General features: G+C 36.8%; 4 protein-coding genes across 5 annotated transcripts; 1 reads left to right on the top strand and 3 right to left on the bottom strand.

Annotated features, from left to right (window-relative positions):
* Positions 1–2,940: 2,940 nt before the first annotated feature.
* On the bottom strand, positions 2,941–6,829 carry lin37 (lin-37 DREAM MuvB core complex component). Its single transcript, XM_079241369.1, has 9 exons — positions 6,446–6,829; positions 6,152–6,227; positions 5,987–6,037; positions 5,813–5,842; positions 5,509–5,594; positions 5,180–5,340; positions 3,927–4,058; positions 3,744–3,814; positions 2,941–3,121 (listed from the first exon to the last, which is right to left on the bottom strand). The coding sequence occupies exons 1-9, from the start codon at positions 6,477–6,479 to the stop codon at positions 3,034–3,036; spliced, it is 729 nt and encodes a 242-aa protein (XP_079097495.1). The 5' UTR covers positions 6,480–6,829; the 3' UTR covers positions 2,941–3,033.
* A 454-nt stretch (positions 6,830–7,283) lies between these two features.
* On the top strand, positions 7,284–11,447 carry proser3 (proline and serine rich 3; the record flags this gene model as incomplete). The annotated part of the gene is made up of 12 exons (XM_079241120.1): positions 7,284–7,351; positions 7,447–7,525; positions 7,633–7,895; positions 7,990–8,126; positions 8,247–8,299; positions 8,921–9,006; positions 9,092–9,225; positions 9,345–9,571; positions 9,671–10,146; positions 10,236–10,366; positions 10,621–10,782; positions 11,362–11,447. Exons 1-12 carry the CDS (start codon positions 7,341–7,343, stop codon positions 11,445–11,447), a joined length of 1,845 nt encoding a protein of 614 aa, XP_079097246.1. The 5' UTR covers positions 7,284–7,340.
* Positions 11,448–11,457: 10 nt separating this feature from the next.
* On the bottom strand, positions 11,458–13,118 carry hspb6 (heat shock protein, alpha-crystallin-related, b6). Of its 2 annotated transcripts, none has more exons than XM_079240143.1 (4): positions 12,967–13,118; positions 12,741–12,895; positions 12,310–12,432; positions 11,458–12,213 (listed from the first exon to the last, which is right to left on the bottom strand). In XM_079240143.1, the coding sequence occupies exons 2-4, from the start codon at positions 12,891–12,893 to the stop codon at positions 12,046–12,048; spliced, it is 444 nt and encodes a 147-aa protein (XP_079096269.1). In that variant the 5' UTR covers positions 12,894–12,895; positions 12,967–13,118; the 3' UTR covers positions 11,458–12,045. The 2 variants fall into 2 exon arrangements, with proteins under 2 accessions (XP_079096269.1, XP_079096270.1); XM_079240144.1 differs by having other exon boundaries at positions 11,458–12,210.
* An 885-nt stretch (positions 13,119–14,003) lies between these two features.
* psenen (presenilin enhancer, gamma-secretase subunit) lies at positions 14,004–16,500 on the bottom strand. Its single transcript, XM_079240153.1, has 4 exons — positions 16,321–16,500; positions 15,879–15,948; positions 15,311–15,415; positions 14,004–14,549 (listed from the first exon to the last, which is right to left on the bottom strand). Exons 2-4 carry the CDS (start codon positions 15,937–15,939, stop codon positions 14,410–14,412), a joined length of 306 nt encoding a protein of 101 aa, XP_079096279.1. The 5' UTR covers positions 15,940–15,948; positions 16,321–16,500; the 3' UTR covers positions 14,004–14,409.
* Between the last annotated feature and the right edge of the window lie 2,136 nt (positions 16,501–18,636).

Below are 18,636 nucleotides of genomic sequence, written 5' to 3'. Positions count from 1 at the left end.
CTCACAGGATGTCACAACTAGGGATGACTTTTTGTGTTTGTACATATAAGCTGAGGATTCTATAGAATATTTTCAGTGTTGGCAAAGGTTAACTGTTCTGTCGTATACGAACACCTCTGAACTCAGCAGGTCTCCTTCCTTTATTACAGGGAGGAAATGACTTAACAAATCTCTTCGGTGCTGGCTTCACTTTACTGACTTCCTGTCTAAAAAGCCCAGCAACATCACACCACCACAGCTTTTTAAATTCTGTTACTGAGATTGACAAACTTGCCGCTCTTAACACTTAGAACCAAATCAAAAGGCTGAAGTGACTGAGTTTTCTCTTTTGCTGCCCCCCAACTTTGGATTTCGAACTGTCTACTTTTTAATATCAGATCTACGGAGGCCCAGATGTGCAGACCAAACCTTTTCCAACCATTTTTTTCCTTTTTCGGCTTCAGCATTTCCATTTGGCTTTTAATCTGTCTACGTTTGTATACTATTTGTTTATATTATTTAATGTCCATCCATCTATACATTTTCTGCCGTGGGATTCTGTTGCAGGCACAGCAGCTTAAACCCAGGCTTAAGTTTAAGGGAAGCCCAGACTTCTCTCTCTCGAGCCACATTTCCCAGCTCTGCGGGATGGATCCCAAGGTGCTCCCAGGCCAACCGCAGGGATGTGGCCGGAACACCTCACTAGGGAGGTGTCCAGGAGGCCTCTTAACCAGATGACCGAGTAACCTCAACTGGCTCCTCTTGATATTGACGTAGACATACTGGGTTTTTTTGGGTTTTTTTTATCGACTTTAATTACTTAAATGCTTTGTTTTGCATTGCCCTTTTACCATCTGCACTTCACAAATAAATTTCACTTGACTAATTCGAGGTGAACTAGAATCAGTAAATTACAAACACATGGGTTTATTTTGATATTAGTAGGAACACAAGAGTGTCCCACAGAGACCCCTCCTTACCTCCCTGAGCTTCTCCACCCCCACATTCCTGCTCTGAGCCTCAGGTCAGATGACCTGTTGCTCCTGGACGTACCGAGGAAGCTCAGAGGGGACATAGCTTTGTCAATCGCTGCTCCAAAAGTGTGAAACGAGCTCCCCCTCCACAATCAAAAAGCTTCCTCACTTTCCATTTATTAAAACTAATCTTAAAACCCATTTTTATTCCTTAGCTTTCAGCCCAGTGAGACTGCATCTGGTTAGTGTGCTATAGTTAGGTTTTATTTACTATACATTTATTTTGTTTTTATGGTTTTTTTCTCTTGTTCTTTATGTGGAGACCCACAGGGATACTGGACAGACTAAGAACATTTAACCCCCCCATTCCTTTTTTGCAGAAAGCATGCTTAATTGTTATTTTTCTTTCTAATATGTGTTTAACTCTATTTGTTCAGTAGTTTCAGATATACAGAAGATACACTTACAATTACTACAGATGTTCAGGGAGGTCACGTTCATATGAGCAATTTACACAGGCATCTCAGGTGGCTTAGGGGATCCTTGCGATTGAAACAAGGAAGTGCTCTGTAAGCTACGTAGTATATATGATGTCTATTGTTCATTGCGTACAGCCACCGGTTGAAATGCGTGTTTTTGTGTTACAGGTAAGCAGAAGTAGTGAGAAAATGATCAAGTTGTGCGTGAAAAGCGAAATGTGAACTTAGTGCCTGACCTGTTTTAAAACTCAGTAGAACGTCGTAGGTGTAACCACCGTGTCTGCCAGTACAGTAGTTTAAAAGTGTACGAAATGTTGTCGGCATGAATGCGGTCCTCGAGATTGAAACAAGGAAGTGCTCTGTAAGCTACGTAGTTCATTACGTACAGCCACCGTTTGAAATACGTGTTTTTGTGTTACAGAAATAAAGTGGATGGCACGTTTCTTCACTCATGCACGCTTGGGAGTCGTTTGTGTTCAAGTGTGCAACATTTAGAATGGTTTATTGTTTTTAAACTGTTGTAAAAGCATGAACAATTATTTTATTTGTACTATTTATCTTTCTTTTACTTATTCTCTTGTTGCTCTGGCTGATTATGTACATAACTGTTTCAATTGTGGCTGTTTTAAAGGGTTTTATAAATAAAGTTGTTCTTAATTCAGATAACTATATCCCAACTTGATAGGTCATTTTCAGCTATTCAATCAGAGATGTGTTTTTATATATCTGTACAATACAGTTTGAAGACCAGACAGGCACTGCAGTGTGGGATATTATGATTTTCATAACATTTTTTTTTTTTTAGTGTAGCCAAGTAACTGTCCTGACTGTCCAGCTGATGCAGCATCTCCTCTCTAGTCTAACAGTTTTGATTCTGTTTTGTGACAAAGTAGCACTTTTAAATATGCAGTGTAGTTTAATATACATTTTGAGATATCAAGGCTCAAACCAAGATTTAAAAAAGAATATGGTTCAAATTCCAAAAGGAGTCTTAAGTAATTATAGGTCAACATGCTTACTGAAAGAGCATTAGTGATTGGTCACACTGAAGACTAAACACTGGTAAATTTTTGAATGCGAAGCTATTCTGGTCTGCTTCTCTTCCAACAAACATTCCTAAGTAAGGTGAGATGATTTATTTTCATTATCAAGACCATTTTTTCTTAACAACGGATCTCATACTCATCTAAGGTTAGATTAAGCCTAATTGACCATTTAAGTACTTTATGAGAAATTAACAAAAAAAAAAGAATAAATGATAAATCTCTTATTTGTAAGCTAATGTCATTAGTCAATCATATTCTCAGTACATCTTTTTGTTTATCTTGCTGTCTTCCTTTCTTCAAGGAAGTAAAACTGAGTAGAGGGGCTTTTAATGAGTTTTGTTATTTTCAATTAGTTGAGAATTCACAAAATACAACAGAACACTTAATTTATTCAGATTTCTACACAATTTTTTATGAACAGAGTTCCATATAATATTTCACAACATCAAAAGAAATGGCCAAAATATGCTGCAGAAAATAACTGGATTCGAGCTGCAAAATTCCCTCCCAGCTGAGGAAAGTCTATTCTGTACTGGAAATCTTCGAGGCACGAAGTTAGTGATCATAGAGGTCCTTCATTTCCTTCAGGATCTTGATGCTCTCACTGTATCGCAACTGATTCTTGTTGGAGCACTCCTTCCACCTGAAACATACATCAGTATCACATAGCTTAACATATACTGTATGCATGAATTGGAAAAAACTGAATAGTAACATTAGTCAGCCAGTAATCAGACTACATGTACAGAAAGATTAGTTTTAACATTTTAAAAAACAGATTAATCTATCAAAAGTAATGTTTTTAAAAACGGAGCAAATGTAGTTTGAACAGACAAAATAAGATGGATTTTATTGTTAAGTGGTACAGCTGAAATTTAAGAACTCTATGATCTGAACTTGTCTCAAGGTCTGACTCTTTGCTCCAGATTTTGACAGTGCACTGCATGCATCACATATGAGACTGGTGCTTTGTCCCTTTAGTGAAAAAGAAATGCCTGATGTTCTGTTTAAACATTACCACTCAAAACGCAAAACTTCTCCTTTCCGTATTTGAAAAAGAAGTGCATTTACACAGCAGATTAATGACAACTATCTTCATACAGGGCATTAAAACTTGAACGGCACACCCAGGTGTGCGCCACATTATCATAAACACAACAAAACAGAAGCGTTGCATGCTAACCGCTAATTATCTATTGCATGAAAAGGGTCTGAATGCACAAGTGTAAGATGATGTGAAAGACACCACGACATCAAGAACTCACTTTTGCCTTATCTTTTTCCAGCGTTCCATGTGGTCACCTATGAGAGATCCCGGTACAGCAACATCACTTAACTGTGGAAAAAGAATCACCTTATTCAGTAATTATGTTGATGTCTTGGTACATCTGTGTAATTCAATCTACAAGCATACACACACAACAGCAAACCACATATTATGCAAGAACCTTGGAAATGGTGGGTTTTTCAGTCTGTGGAATCCTGAGATTGAGGGGTTCACCAGACGGGCCAACTGGACACGATGTTGGAGGAGGAAGTCTGCAGACATTCTGACTTTTGCCATTCATCATGTCTGTAACCTGGTAAAAGGAAAAAAATTAAAATAAATATAAAAACTTCTTCCTTCTATCCACCCATCCAGAAATTTAAGCAGAAAAAAACTAAATGATCCTTTCCGTTCTCATTTCTTCAAGATATCTTGAAAAGCATGCAGCGAGACCAGCTCCTTCGGTCCAAGGTTCATTTCTAGTCATTTCAAGCAGCAGGAGAAGCTAATTTAAAAACCTTCCTTTCCTGCTCTGTTCTGACCTTAGGAGTAGCGAAGATTAAGTTTTAAATCTTAACTAGAAAAGCATTTGGAGAGCAAAGACCACTGCCAAGCAGCTTATGTCCATCTATTTTGTGAAAAGCACTGAAAATGTATGGAGTCTAAGTTAGAGCGAAAACCATTTTCAAAAATTTAAAGGGGGGTTAAAAATAAAAAATTAAATAAAAGAAAAAAAAAAAAGAAAAATCCACTCAGTAGCTTTTGTGTAAAGTTGCTAACAAACACATAAATGTGGGCAAAAACATTACATCCTAGGCAAAGGTAAAAAAACTGGCTGTACTATATTAAAAGCACTTTGCAACTTGGGGAGAGCAATCGTAGGGGAAGTTAAAGATGTATATATAGGATTGTATATTAAGCATAACAAATAGGAGTCTGCACTGAGTGTGTAGAAGATTAAAGAGTAGGGGAATCAAGGACTGAACCCTGCGGTACACACTTAAAAACTATAAACACGTGGAAGGTTTAACCCCTGGCTTGCACACACCAAGTTTGGTGACAGAGGTAGTTTGTAAACCAGCAAACAATGATATGAAAGTCCAATTTTAATCAGTTTCTCCCTTAATCCAGTATCATCCACGATATTAAAAGCTTTATTCGGGTCAAGGAATAGAGCTCCACAATGTTTATTTTACAAAGAGTCAATGAGATCATTTATGAGTTTTAAAGCTGCAGTAGTTTTGCTTTGTGATTTCTGGAAAACAGGACTGCAAAGTGGTCAAAACATGGCTAACATTAAAAATGTTATTTTTGATGAGTGTTCCATATAGCAAACTTAAAAAGATATAGAAAATTTATTATTGCTCTTGTATACGGCTTTTATATTTTGAATAAAGTAAAAATAATATCAAATGTAAACATTTTCAGCCTTGCCTCTTCCTCTGTCATGCTGTGTGGGGAGCTCGGGGATGCAACTGGCACTCTAACAGAGGGATTGTTTCTCATCCAGGCACGGCAGATTGGATACAGTGGGGTGCTTGTGTTAAACTGAGCCAAATCAACACTGCGATCAAACAGCTTAATAATGTAAGCATCTGATGAATAGAGACAGGCAGAAAACAGAAAGATAAAAAGAAGAAATTAATCAGACATGGAATACTGAATTAAAAAGGTGTCAAACAATAGAGGAGTTATGGTCAAGACCAATTCCATACCATCACTCATTATTACTGTGTCATTAAACATATCTATTTGATTCTTACTTTGTTTATGCTGATTGGTCTCAGGCAAGCCTTCGTCCATATCTTTTCGTTTCTTTCTCCGGTGCTGTGGGAATCGAGTTGAAGGCCTATTGACAATGTAGGTAGATAAGGTACTGAACAGATTAACTTATTTCACACACATGCATATATACATACATACATGCATACATATATATACAGTATATACAAATATTATGCACACACACACACACACACACATATACATATATATATATATATATATATATATATATATATATATTTATATATATGAATTGAAATAGACAAATACAGCAGCACTTGCCGTTTCCCAGCAGATGATGGAGACAAATCCCTATAAAGAACACAACAAGAAATTTAATAAAATTCACACATATTAATTTACATATATTCATAAAATTCTGATATGGTTCAACACAATTAAAAAAAAACAAAAACAAGAACGATATAAACAACAGAAATAAATAATGCTCCATACTTGTTTAAAGAGTCCACTAAGATTTTTCTAGGGTCACCTTCATTTGTCTCCCTGTGCAAAACACAATGTTTTTGGTTGATTTAATGAAAGGTGATAATTATGTCATGCATGCATGCATATATAATATATATAAATATATATATTTATATATAAATTTTTACTAACCTTTCATTATCACTCTTTTCTACAAGTCCCTTTAGCACAGCATCCAACCTGCTGCGTGCTCCAGTCCCCTCAGCATCTGAAAATGTTATTAAATCTTATACGGTTGTATTATCGTAATCTGTAAACGGAAAATGAACATTTTATCATGCATTAATGAATTTACCGCATCGATTCTTACTTGTTTAAGAAAAAAAATTCGGGTGCAATCCTGTCCTTTGTTTAGCTTTATATCCCATAAAAATTGTGGCAGATGACAAGTGATAAATTTTGTATATAATGTATTTAAGCGCTTACCTGTCCTTTCAGTCTTGATCTTGACGTGGTGCATTATCTCCAACTTTTTATAATTTCTCAGTAAAATGCTGACGTTTAAAACAAGTATCTATCTGACTCTAAGCAGGACACACAGAGTATTTTAAGCTGGTAACGACTGGTGGTCGTTGGCTCATTAATGGCAACGTTAGCTAGCTAGCTGCGGTTACCTTTTAAATCAAGTTAGCTACCCTGTGTACTAGCCGTAAAGTGATCACTAGCCCACAAATCCAACCTTACTTTCGCTATTTTCCTATTAACAATTGCCTAATAACAGTTACTCCTAATGCCATAAATATAGCTGACTAAAGTATATTGCAAAGTATATATTTTATTGTCTAAGCGAACAGTAGCACTTACTAGCCTTACTACCGCTGCTAACTTAGCTTATTTTGACAAGCGCTTAGAGGGTTTCCTCTTCCGCGCGCTGCCGGTTTACTACTACCTGATTGGTGCTGATGCAGACAAAGTGCTGCGCCTCATTGGATAAATTTCACGTCCATCACTTTAAGTAAAATGCTTATTGGCTGTAAGTCATGCACCAAATAGATGTAAACTGCCACTCTTCTGGTTTAATCGACAATGTTGTTTTATTAAATAACACAGCTATACTTTTATTTTCCAGTGAAAAGCTGGACTTTTACCTTTTATAGATTTTCGATTCCTACTTTAGTGGCTCTATTCATGACTCAAAAGGTAATTTGTGTCTTAAAAGCGTTTCATTCTATGGTCATGTTGTGCAAACACGGAGGACCAGCTAATGCTGTAGTATGTTGATGTTGGTATAAAATCAGGATTAAGTTTGACTCTCAGAGAAACAATCTAATGTGTACATCACTTTTTTTTTTTTTTTTATCTTTAGTTTTGTTACGCTGCTATGAAATCCAGGTAAGATTTAATCTAAATATTTAAAAGTACTTTAAAAAAAAAAAGTTTCAGTCATTAGAGTCAATTTTTGAAAAGAATGCCCCTGTATTTACTAGGCATAATCCATTTCCACCATCACCCACACTGAGGAGGGCACACCCATCCCAAAAGCAGTGTCTGTCAAAGAAAGAGAAAGTAACAGAATGTTTTAAGACACCCTCTTATATATAACTAAGTCAACGAGTTTAAATTTTGATTTTTTTATTTTCAAATAACCTGAAAAATGTCTTTCTTTTCTGCAGACTCTGAGTCCTGATCGTTTAAGCCATAGATCCAGAGTGCATTTCCACTCTCTAAACCAGGGGAGTCAACAGCTGAACAAGAAAAATGATCAACATTTTTTTGCCTCCGATAGACAACCAGTTTTTACTGAGATCTGGCCTTCCACTCACTGTGAATCTTCTCCTGGCAGCAACACTGCTTCTCCTAAAATGGAGACAACCAAACAGACTTTGACATCAGAGAGAGTTTCTTCAGAAGCTCAGGAGGATTCAGTGCTGGCAAAGTATGTTTCACTGTTTTTATTATGGTAAGAAATAGAAGTGAATTTTGCTTTAGAATAAATAAATTTAAAAAAACTTTTATTGTTGCATTTGCAGATACATAGATCGGTTTCGCCACGGTCAACCTCAAAGTCGAGAGGAACGCCAGCAGGTCGCCTTTAACATTGGAGAGGAAGAGGTACCTTTTTGGTGGATGTTACAGTCAGAAATGTCAACAAAAACATTGGGGAAAGGTATACTCGCACTCGCTACTTTCTTTATTGTATGGACTATATAATACTATAATCTGATCCGTTTTGTCTAACTTTATAATCTTTCTATGCAATGATTTCTTCTGAATGGACCACTGAAAGACAACCATGATAACAGCCCGAATGGACAATCTCCACATGAAAGATTCCTCAGTGTGAGTGTATTTGGGAGTTTACTGGAAATGATTTTCAGTATCTCCTACTGGGTTTTTTTTTCTTTCCTCTGTCGTAATGTCGTTAGTAGGTAAACTGTTGTCAGAAACTGTTTAAATATATCACAAATGTTTATTAAATTATGTGTTTAAAAGAAAAACTATCAGAAAAAAACAGCCATTATTATATCTTTATTTATTTTCATTCCTTTTCTTATGCTATTGTAATGACTTATTGGGTTTATACTGCGTTTTGATTTATGCTGAGTTTGTCCGAATGCCTGGAGACCTGATTGTTTGCAGGACAAATACTGTATTCCCATTCAGTGTGCATATAAATATTTGCATTTCAAAACAACACCACTCTTATTTGAAAACCACTATGTCTGGGGAGCCATGTTAGAAACATTGTTCAGGCTGCTGATGTCAAATGTGTTATAAATTATATTTAAAAAATTATTTTTAAAAAATCTTATCCATGTATATATTAGTATTACATAGAAAGACCAAACAGTGCAGTTTTAACATTTCTCATTCAAATGTTGCTGGTTGCTGAAGGTACTCTTTATACAAAAAAAACAAGAAAAGATAACTGAGTATCGTGTTCTTTGTCACAACTCTTAGGTTTTGTCTGACACTTCCCAGGGTGAGTTTGATGACACAGAGATACTACAACTTCAGGATAAGGCCAATAGACTTTTGCTGAGAGGGTGTGTAGACCTGCAAACATTAATGACAACTGAATGCATTCTGTAAGATGAAATTAACTTGCTTTTTTTTTTTTCTTTGTTACAGTGAATTTAGTCCAAGTGATGGATCTGTTCCCGTCAGTTCAGATGGGCTGGGATGCTCCAATTTTTCCTCTCCAGTCAGTGTTGATGAGCCAGTGCGACAGCCTGTTATTCCAAGTTTGATTCAATCTTTTGCGAGTGAGGCAAAAATCTGGACTTTTTCTCTTTTTTTTGTTAATTATTATTGATTTTGTCTTTTTTTTTTCCCCCCGTGTCTTTATATTTAAATCGAATCAACTGTGTTTATGTGCTTTCAGCAAAGGACAGCTCAAATTCAAATCATCCTGTGCCCTCCCAGAAGTCTCTCATCACTACTCCCACACGTCCAGAAGAGGACATTTTATTCCAGTGGCGCTTGCGGAGAAAGATGGAGCAAGCCAGGGAGTGGCCACATACCCTTCAACACTCCAGTATTCATGGTTCTGCATTTAGCTGGCAGACTACCAGTTTAAACCATCCATCAACCAGTGGACAACCTTGCAAGGTTGTAATCACAGTGTAGATATCATCTTCATCATCATATTGTTTGGTTATATATTAGATAGAAAATTAAATCAACTTTATTCTTTCTGCTTAATCTCAGTCCTCACACAGCGATGCTGCTCTGCAAGCAGAAACCATGGAGACCAAATTATTGTATCCTCCAGCTCCAGGTCCTCAACCCTTCCCTGCTTATGGTCTTGCTGGCTCTTCAGTCTCTCAATCCCAGGCTCTTACCCACGTTCCTGCCCACATGCATCTGCTCTGTGATGTACTTCCTTGTCCCATCCGGCTATCTCATGTTGAAGGCGAGAAAAACATTTCACAAAGGTTGGATGAATTTCAAGCCACAGTTGACTTTAAAAACAGCCAAGTTCCTAAAAGCTCCTTGAATATTACCAGTGATGGGCTTCTTGAAGCTCATCGGTCATTTCCACCATATGCATCATGTGGAGCTACAAAAAGAGAAGAGCCTAGTCATCGAAAAGTACATGAAAAAACCAAGAAAAAGAGAGCAGAGACAAAAAAGCCAGAGAAGAAGATGGCACCATCCATCACACAGAAGAGGAAATCAGCAAGGTGATATATTAAAATCTAAATAGTGTGTTGCTTACATCTGCATTAAAATATACTCTTGGTGATGAACATGGGGTATTGCTTTCAATCAGGGGTTCTTCAGATCTGGGTCTTCCAAAAGAGCATCATCAAGTGGAAGAAGTCCAAGAGTTTCCCAGTAAAAGCTGCAATGTTGATCATAAACCACCACCCTCTCCGGTACACATTGCTTTAGGACAGGTTGGTACTCAGGCAAGCTGAACTTCTTTTGGTTATTGCACACATTGAAATGTATTTAAATTTTAATGTTCTGTATGTAATTAAGTAGGTACTTGTATATTCTGAAGCAAAGATGTTGGAATGCTGTTGGAATTATAACCTACCAGTAGGAAAGGATGAATTGTTGCATGATGTGATGGCACAGCACAGTTCCAACATAGTAGATTGTTAAACTCTGAATTAACCAACAAGGTTTTCTAAACTGACTTTGACAGGTAGTTTCAGAAGTATTATTCCCTGCTGTGGATTCATCTCCTGCTCAGAGGATTCCCATTTCACCAGTTCCTCCTCCTCTGACTGTCTGCTCACAATCTCCAGTTCCTCCATGTGATGCTCAGAACTCTCTGCAGGTCATTTCACAGCTTCTTCAAGAAACTGAAGGTGAGCTCATGACTGCAAAATCGGTAGCCTGTGTCCGTGATTGGACGGAGCACATCCTTACTAACGAATAAACGTCACATTTCTAAACATTTTATGAAAAATTTCTCCAAATTTTCTGTTTTCTGCATGGTGCCTGTGTGAAGATTGCCAGGTATGAAATGTTCACGCAGGTTTTTTTTTTTTTTTTTTTTTTTTTAAGTGTTCCTACAAGCTGGTTCTTTCTGCATTTATTTGTGTATCTATTTGCATGTTTATTTAACATGGATTATTGCATAAAACATGGCTTCATAAAATTATGTAAAGTAAATGCCATACATACACTTTACCAGCTGAGACTAATTTGCAACTCAGGTCCCTGGTTAGACTTCCAGAATAAACAAAAAACTGACAAAATAGTATTGAATTAAAATACTTTAACCATTAAAGAGCATATAATAAGATTGCAGCACACATCTAAAGAGAGAAATAAAATTAGAGAAATAAATTTAAGGTGCATATGTTTACAGGTCTGTGTGTACATGCATGTGTGAGTGTGATCTGGAATTATTGCAGCAATCAAAGACTTTATTTGGGTTTCAGATTCTGATGAAGAAGAGTTTGAAGACGATCCCCTGTTAAAGGTCCTTCGCCAAAAGAGAAGATGGGTAAAGAATCAGATCAGGTAAATCTAAAAAATTAATCCTAGAACTTTTTAATTTCATCACACCTCATCTTGTTTGTCTCCTGATGAAAATATAAGCAAATTTCTCAAATAATGCTCTGCCTTTTTTTCCCTCTAGTGAAGTGGACACAATGCTGAATGAATTCCACAAAGAGCAACAAGTTACTTGAACATTTGCAAGAAACAAAGTCCAATTTTTTTTCCTTTTTTTTTTTTTGTTCTTTGTAAGTTTTATTTTATAAAGAAATCTTTCCACATTAAATAAGCTCGATATATGTCTGGGTACATTTATCTTCATCACAATACAGCACATTTACAAAAGTTGCACAAAAGAACAGCAGCTCAAACTGTGAACACAGAATATTTACAAAAGTGCTTCTGTGACATATGCAAGAAGTTTTGAGTAGAAGCAGATCAGTATATACAAACCACAGAGAGACGAATATCAGAACAGTGCAGGTCAGACCACATGTGTTGTTTGGCACAGTTTGTGTGTTTGCTAGGTGCAGAAGCCTGAAATTGTGGTTTTCATCTGTGTTCATTGAGGCTTTTCATTTATGTTCCTATTTGGTGAAGGTGGCAGAGACTTGAGTGTATGATCCTTATGCAATTAAGTCAGGGCTCTGGTGAAAATTAAATTTAAGCATAGGGCCTGTTATGATAAGAATTCCTTCTGGGGAGACGGCTGACTCCAAAGCCATGGTGTCGACTCCCTTTGGGATTCGGTAGCGGCGGTTAAACTGCCGTGTTGTAAAGCCAGGGCCATCCTTCTAACAGAAAACAGTGAAAGCAAGTTTAGAGGAAAAATCAAGCTTTTAATTAAATAAAGCTAAGAAACACATCAGTTTCCTTCCCGGCATACCAACCTTTTTTTCTTCGTGTTTTCCTTCCACTTCTACAAAGTCTCCTATTACTTTAACCAGTAGGTCCTCTGGGTTGAAATGCTTTACATCCACTTGGACTGTGAATCCACTCTCATCACAGTGCACCTAGAAACACCAGTCAGAATGTTATATGGGATGAGATGGAAACAAAACCCCAGCAGTGCCACAGCTACCCCCTAAAAGAAGTCATTTTTGCCTCAGGAAAGTAGCCTGGATTCATCTGAAGCTGAATTAACTGACTTCTTAATTTTCATTAAGATGTTAACAGTGGATAATCAGTCTGTAAAGCCATTTATCATTGTAAGGACTATTTCATTATAGATAAAAAAAAAACCAACATGAATTTACGGTAATTTTTTTTAATTTTTTTTTTTTACATATTGACAATAAGTAATCTGTATTGAATAACGTACCTCTGTAGAGCTGGCATTTTCAGTCTCTGGACTGAGTAATGGAGACCAGTTATAATGACCATAAGTCCCGTTCAGACGTGGAATAAGAGGCGGTAAAACCTTTTCCCATGGAATACCACTGGCTGTCAGAGTATTTGGAAGGATGAAGTCCATTTCTAATAAGCAGAGGACAGTTGAGTATCGATTGCAGATGAGACTTAAAGACAGATGACATGAGGCAACTTACTTCCACTTAAATTCTCTGGACAAGGTTGTGTACAGAAAGGGAAAAGATCCGCCCCTGTGGCTTGTCCTGGATGAGGCACAGTGAGTCCTGGGAATGATCTAGGGAGCCCGTCTGTCTGACTCCAGTTTCTTCTTCTCCCTCTGGGTGCTGGACGTGACTGACTGTCCCTGTGCATGCTTTATACTGGAGTTGCATAATGAGTTGGGAATTCATACTGGGGCACCTTGCCTCTGTTATGTTCCAAACAGCATACCCTTGGGTTTCCAGGCAGATGTAGGATGACAGTAGGTCTATTGTTGAAGAGCTGACACAGCTGTTGCAGGCTTATTGACATGTTTATTGAGCATTTTCAGTGCTAGTCTTCAATTGTTTGTAAGATGACGATGCTGTTAAAAACTGTGCAATTATCAGAGCTGTTATGGGCTTTAAGCCTAAGACTTGTTGTCAAGGAAGGTCTGTCCAAAAATAAGATCAAAAGACAAGCTGTTGACCCGCATGAGCAGATGCCAGACAGCGGGGACATCCTAAACACATGTAAGAGCACGTGTATTACCAATAGGTTGTCTCCCATCAATCACTATTAGTGTTGGGAAAATTTTTATTTAGTTTCTGTAAAGTAAAAGTTGTTGTATTTCAATTTTAAATTACTACATAATCAGTTTTAGAAAGTTGACATTGTATCATTGAAAGTACTCTGTACTGCTAGTTCTTGACTCACTCCAATGAAGCAAGCACATGTTCTCCCTGTTAGGTATGCAAATCCTGTCACTTCAGCTTTGACTGCCGCCAGTGACTAAAATTGGCGCTGATTATGTTATGACTCATAAAGGATAACAGGGAAGAGGGGACATTTGGGGGGGATTAAGTTATTGAGTTTCATAACAGGCACCACTGGTTGTCCTAAATTTAGGAGACATATGTTACAATGAGCACTATAAATGAAGGAAAGAGCTCATTGATCAAAGTCAAAACAAAATAAGCCCATATAGTAAGAGGGCTGTGGACATGAGGTAAGTGTGAGACAGGATTAAAAGATCTTGTTACTTGGAGACATTGTCTATATCTTTATTCATCAATCATACCAACACTAGCTAACACAGTCATCTTAACTTTTGAAAGAAAAAAAAAAAAAGATTGATTAATTTATTGTTCCACGTAGAACAAACCTGAATGCACAACCAATTTCATCACACATTCACAGAATTAGCCTACTGTATTTTCAAAGTACTTTATACAAAAGCCTGGGTAGACACCACATACAGTTCTGAATCCTACAGCATCAATCCTTTCATCTTTTGACTACATGAGAGATTACCCTGGACATGTTATTTTGCAACTGAAGGATCATAAAAACAGTCCAAAATCTTTTGCTGTAGTTAATGAAAAATTCTTTGGTCCTTTATATTAGAACAGTAGTTTCCAAAGACCTGACATTTAACTTTCTCATGGAGTCCCCAGTGGAATCGTAAAGGAGAGGTAATCCCCCACCTCCCCCCACTTGGCTCTGAATTGCTGGAAAATTGTAATCCAGGTTGTGAGTACTGCTATCCACAACAGCAGCCCCAGTGCTGACCGCTTCACATCTAGAAAAACAGATATACAGAGGAAGGTGTATATATAGTAAATACAATTTAAATAGAGCTTTATAAAGTTAATGCATCTTTATTAGTAGCACACATTAATATTGCAAAACAGGATATTTGGTATCTTACTTCTTATCTGGCCAAACACATTTTTCTGCCAGCCATGTAATGCAAACGTTAAATGTGTTACAGATCTATGGAACTTGTACAGGTGGTACAAAAAACTTTGTGGTAATTATCTTTCATTTAGATTAAAACTTATGTGTCTAAATTTTAAAGTACATGCTCATTCTGTTGTATCAAAATGTTTTAGTGTCTTCCGGAAAGACAATAATATAGTTTCTTCAATAGATTTGCTTATCTTATACCAGATATATATCTGAGGAAACAATCAAGGATCATTATAAAAGTGTCAGTGTTCTTTTTACAAAATAAATTTATATTTTCTTACAAAGACTACAAAAATGTGTAATTGGGCACACAAAGGCAATGCATGTGAAATTGTCAATGTTCCAGCTCTCCAATTGGTAGTCATTTTTAAATGTGTCCTACTTTGTCAGTTCATAGCTATCCCCCATAATTTGAATACACCCTGTAATTCACTCAATTACACTACAAAACTTGTAAAAACTTTATGATGCAAATGCAGCAAATGTTATGTCTACTAGCTAAAATCTAAAGCTCATTTTATTTTAGTGTAATGAATTACAGAAGTAGCATTAGAAGATTCATTGTTGCTGTTTAGAAGATTAGAGACTCACATGTTTTTATCTGGAGCTGTTCAGTGTAAGCTGGCTTCACAAAGGCCTCCCGGAAAAACCAGACAATATTAACAAGCCACAGGAAAGGAAGAAATGCAAAACCACCTAAAAAGAGGGGAAAGGGTACAGAATGGCAGAAACATTAAGTAATGTCAAGCAACTCATCCTATAACTGTTCATGCTATAAATCAAGGCTATCTAACACTGTCCCAGGAGGGCCGCAGTCCCACAGGTTTTCAATGTATCCCTGCTTCAACACACCAGACCCAAATTAATTGGAACAAAGAGCCAATGAAATTCTTCACAACGACTCATTAATTTGAGTCAGGAGTATTGTTGCAGGGATATGTTGACAACCTGGAGGGCTGGAAAAACTATGCCACAAAGCATCAAAGGCTCCCATTCACTCCACACTGCTGGTCATATGAAATCCTTCCTGTCATCCACATTGTACATCAGCACAACCAATTCAAAATTATTTTTTCACTGCATACATGTACGCATAATTTATCAACAATGTAGTGCTAATAGACGTTTAATTACTGGTTCATTTTCTAAGCAACCTTACCCAAGTAATATTTTCTGCATAGCCCGAGTTTCTCCTCATTTGGAAGTCGTTCCAAGTTCATCGTGAATTACTGCAGAATTTTAAAAATATTAAGAGGAGACATTTGAAATCCCTGTTGTATACATTTACATGTCTAATTATTCACACATAAAACTCATTTTGTGAATGTTTTGTTGCTGTATATGTTAGTCTTATGGCGATGTCAGTCAACCAAGTTTGGAACAGATGTTTAAAAAAAACAAGATCTTGTGAAAACTGTATCAAATACAAAATAATAAAAAAAAACAAAAAAAAAAACAAAAAAAAAACCCAGCAATCTTGCAAAACTTGCGAACCTCCTGTCAGGTGACTCGTATTTCACTTACGCAACTGTTAGCATTTCATTAGCTTAGCAAGACAATACAAACTGGTTTCCGTAGCTTCCAGGAACTGCAGCACTTACTTAGACTGGTATTCAGATTCTGGAAAACGTCGTCTTCAATAATAAAGTACAATATATATTGAAGTATTATCACACCCAATGTTTCTACAGTCGAATGTCGCTGAAAAATATTATCTAATTGGAGACAAACACTTCCTATTTCTTCTTCTTATTTCTTTTGGTTGCTTCTTCCTCTACTTCATTTTCATCGCTGGGCGGTAACTGATAAAGTGGTACATTACTGCCACCAACTGGCATGGAGTGTAATACAGCCTAGTATTATACATACTATTTTAACGACGTACTTGCTGGTTGACTGGTTGGTGACTCCATACCATACTGATTTTGTGAAGTGTTTTATGTGTTTGTATCAAAACATCTGGGTTATCTTCTTAATAACTGTGTTGTTAATTTCTCAATAAAGAACTAAATCCTCAAACTAAGCCAATCAAAATATTGCTGTCAGACGTGGTCCTGTCCGGCAGCTGTTCTGACCAGTCACCAAACGAGCTAAATTCAATGAGCAGAGTTTATTTACCTGGTAAACGAGCCTGTTAGTGAAAACACCTGTTCTAAGTGTACAGGTAGATCCAAAGACATGGCCGTACTTTTACTTTCTGGACCAGGAACTGCCACCTCTGCTCCTGTGTAAATCATTAATCTCATACTTTTCTTTTCTACTACTTTTACTTTTATATAGAACTTAGAATATACAGAGGCAATTTATGTTTTATGGACTTAGCATTAATGATGGAGTGTTATAAATGTGGAAATAAGTCAAATATTGTATGCATAGTTTTATAGTCAAGAATTAACATTTTGTGCTCATGCATATTTTCTTTGTCTGTGTGTGTGTATGTTGCAAGTATTTCTTTATATTCTTTTTATGTTTAACTTTAATTAAAACTAGAAAAGCACTCGGAGAGCGCAATCCTCTGCCAAGCACAATGTTAAAGAATCCTTTGAAAAATTCATGGATCCAAACAGTGATCCGGATCACCACCAAAATTGAATTAGTTCTTCCTTTTCACATTTCCAGTAATGCCTTAAAATTTCATGAAAATCCTTCCACAATTTTCTGAGATGTCTTGAACACAAACAAACAGATAAATGCCGGTAACTAAGAGGTGAGCCGCCACCGGTGCAGCAAACTAAGCCACTTACACGGCACCCTCTGCCACACCCAGTTTGACTTGCATGCCTCCCAACACCTATGTTTGTATAATGAAGAATGGGGGAGGGGTTAGGGGATATATGTCCAGAGGGAAGCAAACTTCTCTCAAGAAGGCAAGCCGCTACTGCCACTATGCAACCCTGTTGCATGTTTTCTTAAAAAGATAGATTTTTTCCTCTATTGTCTTTAAACTTTGTTACAGCAGCCATGTGTTTCTGTAGATTGATCCTCATTGCACCAAACTGACTGAGATGTTTGTTTTTATATGAGTGTGTTTAAGATACAAAACTGACAGAAAATCAAACTATAAGAATGGATATACCAAGTAGGTCTTATTCACGTAGGTACCTTTCAAATGCAGATCTTCCACAGGAGCATGCTTCATGGTAAAACAATATAGTAATAAAAGAGCACACATTCTTCACTGTCTAAAACCTTAATTTTTTTAAAGTCATTTTATATTCAACTTTTGATAACAAAGTTTGTAGCTTTGAATATATCCACAAGGCAAATAATATGTTATATACTATTTCCAAGGTGTCTCTGTGAGTCTCTTTAGGAAGCTATTTTGCTTCAGCTTGTAGAGGGGGCACTATGACGCATGCTTGAAACAGTTTGGTAACAAAGCTGTATACTGCCATCTCCTGTACTAAAATTGTAAGAACCAATGTTCCAAATGGTGGATTAAATGCTTTTACTTAGAAGAATATATCATAAATGCTAGACAAGAGTTTCTCAAATAAAATTCCTGCTTCCAGCTGTAAATTGTGACTTTTTTGGTTTATCATAAAGTCTAATCTCAGGCTATGATTGGTTTTGACGTTTAATTTAGGAGGTTCTTGCACTGACATTCATTCATTCATTCATTCATTTCCCTAACCGCTTAATCCAATTCAGGGTCGTGGGGAAGCGGGAGCCTATCCCAGCAGTCTTAGTGTGAAAGGCAGGGTACATCCTGGACATAATTTTATTTTCCATTCCATGACACCAATTTGGAATTTGAGTTGGTTCCCCACCACGTTTTGCTCGTTGTGGTGTATAATAAATGCACAATAATAATAATAATAATAATAATAATAATAATAATAGAACAACAAAATATGGAGGAAAGGATGCCTTTTATATTTCATCTCACTACTAATTATCTGTATTTTTACATTGTT

Source organism: Telmatherina bonti (assembly GCF_933228915.1).
Source record: "Telmatherina bonti genome assembly, chromosome: 5".
In the NCBI taxonomy this organism is placed as follows: Eukaryota; Metazoa; Chordata; class Actinopteri; order Atheriniformes; family Telmatherinidae; genus Telmatherina; species Telmatherina bonti.
Note: the sequence above shows the minus strand (reverse complement) of the source record. Positions and strands in the feature narration are given on the sequence as shown.